This window comes from Bidens hawaiensis, unplaced genomic scaffold (genome assembly GCF_021521415.1).
Source record: "Bidens hawaiensis isolate Kalapana, Puna unplaced genomic scaffold, B.hawaiensis_p1.1 tig00003488_1, whole genome shotgun sequence".
In the NCBI taxonomy this organism is placed as follows: Eukaryota; Viridiplantae; Streptophyta; class Magnoliopsida; order Asterales; family Asteraceae; genus Bidens; species Bidens hawaiensis.
Genome location: NW_027491195.1, coordinates 219933 through 223256, shown reverse-complemented (window position 1 = coordinate 223256; position 3324 = coordinate 219933). Strand labels below are relative to the sequence as shown.

Here is a 3324-nt window from a genome sequence, read left to right as displayed (position 1 = left end):
ATCTTAATTACTAGAGTGTGATCAGTTAGTAATAATTGATTGATACAATTGCAAATAAATCTAGCAGCATCAAATAGATCGTATGTTAAGTTCATCAAACACATATATGAATGTAACCACCTTTGATTACGACTCACACCTACGCAAACAACAAAACACTAAAATGTGGTTTAATTCTAAATACAAATCATGATAATTACTTTGCATAGGTTAGTTGTTATTTAAGAGTTGCAGTGACCATAAATCTTCCATACTCCATGTGTTCTCATTTGTCCCGGTGACGAATGAACTTGAAACGTTCATAGTGTTTTCGCACGCAGGATAATACGATAACTCCATTGGATTAACAACGTTACATGCTTGTGACGACATCATATTCACTTGAGTATTGTGCCCAGAAGAAGTTTGTCCACTAAAAGTATTGGCTTGCCTTATATGCTTTTGAATTCTTGTCCGCCAGTAATTTTTTATCTCATTATCTGTTCTTCCTGGCAGATGCTTTGCAATTTTCGACCATCTAACGTATTTAGATGAAACAAAAAGATTATATTAAACTAAGACAACCCACATTGTACTTTTTACAATCTCTAGCACATGTTACATGCTGCAAAATTTTAAAGATCGTATCATTGTGCATGTTCTATGGCTCAAAATCAAAGTACTTGATGACGAAATTAACCAGAGATACAGGAAACTATGACAAACAAATTCAGATGGTATCATGAATTATGAATATGAGCACTTGAATTTGGAAACCAATTATGTTTCTTTTCTCAACTTGTATAAAAAATAAACAAAATCACAAAAGTAGGCCTAGTGTCATACAATAAATTTCCAAAGATAATTCAAATTTTCAAATATTTTTTTCCTTAAAAAAGTGGTCAATAAATCTAGAAACAGAAATTGCAAATTCTATTATGCATTTAAGGGTTTTCCTAAAAATTAAAAAAACAAACTGCAGAAATTCACCAAAATAGATATTTGAGGTTCAACTTAACAAAATATATATATATATATTATTTCATTCACTCCTAATTCATGTGTGGCTTTTCATCTTAATTATTTCAAATATTTTTTTCCTCAAAAAAGTGGTCAATAAATCTAGAAACAGAAATTGCAAATTCTATTATGCATTTAAGGGTTTTCCTAAAAATTAAGAAAACAAACTGCAGAAATTCACCAAAATAGATATTTGAGGTTCAACTTAACAAAATATATATATATATATATATATATATATATATATATATATATATATATATTATTTCATTCACTCCTAATTCATGTGTGGCTTTTCATCTTAATTAGAACTATTTGATAGCTATGAAATTTGCTGTTCAAAAAAAAAAAGAGAACTATTTGATAGCCTATTAATGATTTCATTAAGAGGCTAACGTTGAATCAATCAACGCCAACGTGTGTTAGGTTAACCAATTGTAAACCATTGAATCAATCAGATTTATAAACATGTTGAATGGAGCTTCTGGATCAGTCAACACTCTTAATGGCTAAGGTGGTGGTTTCCAAACAATCCCTGTAATTCGCCATGCCAATTTTTAGTTAAGCACGGGTTTTGCCCGCGCCTTTTCAAGTCAAAAGTTCGTCATGCCTGGTTAGTTAAAGTACAAATTTCGCCCTCAGATTTATCTTATGCAAATTTTGCCCAAAGAACTCACCTCGCTGACTTAATTAGGTAAGTAATTGTTATATGTGGCGAATTTTGCACTCGCTTTACATTTATGTAATTTTATAAGTTGATCAATGTTAATATTTGAAAACCAAATGTTTGTTTTCTAATTAAGTACCATACATCAGTCAATTGTCTATTACCATGAATTCTAACTAATTATTACTAACCTGTTGCCCCATTTGGCATGAAGCTCCATAATCAAAAGCTGTTCTTCCGGTGTAATATTCCCCCTTCTCACATCTGGTCGAAGATAATTCAACCATCGAAGCCTGCAACTCTTTCCGGTTCTTTTCAAACCTAAAAACAACATATATAATTAATCCACTGAAACCTAAAGGGTTCACTGATCAATAATTATACACAAAGGAGTACTCAATTAATAATTAGCACCTGCAGCTTTGGCAAGAGTATTCCAGACACCTTCACCATGATCCGCGATGTAGTTCATAAGAATCAAGTCTTCTTCCATCGTCCATGGCCCTTTTCGAACCTCAACATCTTGGACAGAAGAAGATGATCTTTTCTCCATTTTTAATTTGTGTGCTTGGTGAAGGAAGAAGAAGAAGAGGAATTATTGATAAATGATGATGAAGACCAAATTGGATTTTATAAAGAAAATAATTAAGGATTTTAATTAACATTAATCGAACTTGAAAATCTTTTTACCTAACTTGGTTATTGTTTTGCTAACAGTTAAAATTAATGTTTATTAATTAAACATACATGCATACATACATGCATGATTCACTTTTAGACACGTAGCGGTGTGGCCTTAATGTGTCATAGCTTCAACTTCCACATATATTACAAATGTAGACGCACATGCAAGTATATATGCATGTATTGAATGCATGATGCATGCATACCTAATTATGATAATTAACTTAAATAATTATACTAAATTATGATAAAGTGTTCACATGTGCGTTGTTTATCCTAGAGCAGAAACTGATTAACACGCCAAAACTATCTTTTAAATTCTAAAAATAATAATCTAGAGCTGATAAAATATGTAGAAAAATATCAAAAAATTTTCAATGACGCATTGACCCAACCAATATATGGTGCTAAGGCATCCACAACGTACACCACGTCTTTGAGGTGTAACATCTAGAAAAAACCCATATTTATTTTAGACTAAAGTTATCAACTTTGAAAGTTGAATGATTAAAAATATTCTCAAGATAACTCATGGAAAAATGAAATAAGAAAAATTAAGTATTCTTAAGCTAAGGAAAATAAGTAAATTTCCATCCCACATAAAAGGATAAAAGAAAATGGAAGTGTTCTACATGAGTATAAATAAGGAATGGAATTTTCATCCCACATAGAAACAAGTAAAGAAATGGAAGCTCTTTATAAGAAAGAAAGTTTCCATAGAAATGTTTTAATGTGACTAACCACTCTCCATAGTCCTAGCGGAGCACCCGTCGCACGCACATGGACTCGAACTCGGGCGTAATGTGCCGTTTTGATGGAGCACTTCGTACGCTCACATCACCGCGGGCCGCTTTAGTATTTTTGAATAGTACAAGGACTAAAAATGAAAAATATGAAACTTGCATCTTCGCGCATCGCGAGGATCAGGCATCAACATCTTCGCGATACGCGAAAGACAAAAGACTTGAACCAAC

General features: G+C 32.1%; 1 protein-coding gene across 1 annotated transcript; it reads right to left on the bottom strand.

Annotated features, from left to right (window-relative positions):
* Nucleotides 1-210: 210 nt before the first annotated feature.
* LOC143623474 (MYB-like transcription factor EOBII) lies at nt 211-2220 on the bottom strand. The gene is made up of 3 exons (XM_077094374.1): nt 2081-2220; nt 1858-1987; nt 211-517 (listed from the first exon to the last, which is right to left on the bottom strand). Exons 1-3 carry the CDS (start codon nt 2217-2219, stop codon nt 211-213), a joined length of 576 nt encoding a protein of 191 aa, XP_076950489.1. The 5' UTR covers nt 2220.
* Between the last annotated feature and the right edge of the window lie 1104 nt (nt 2221-3324).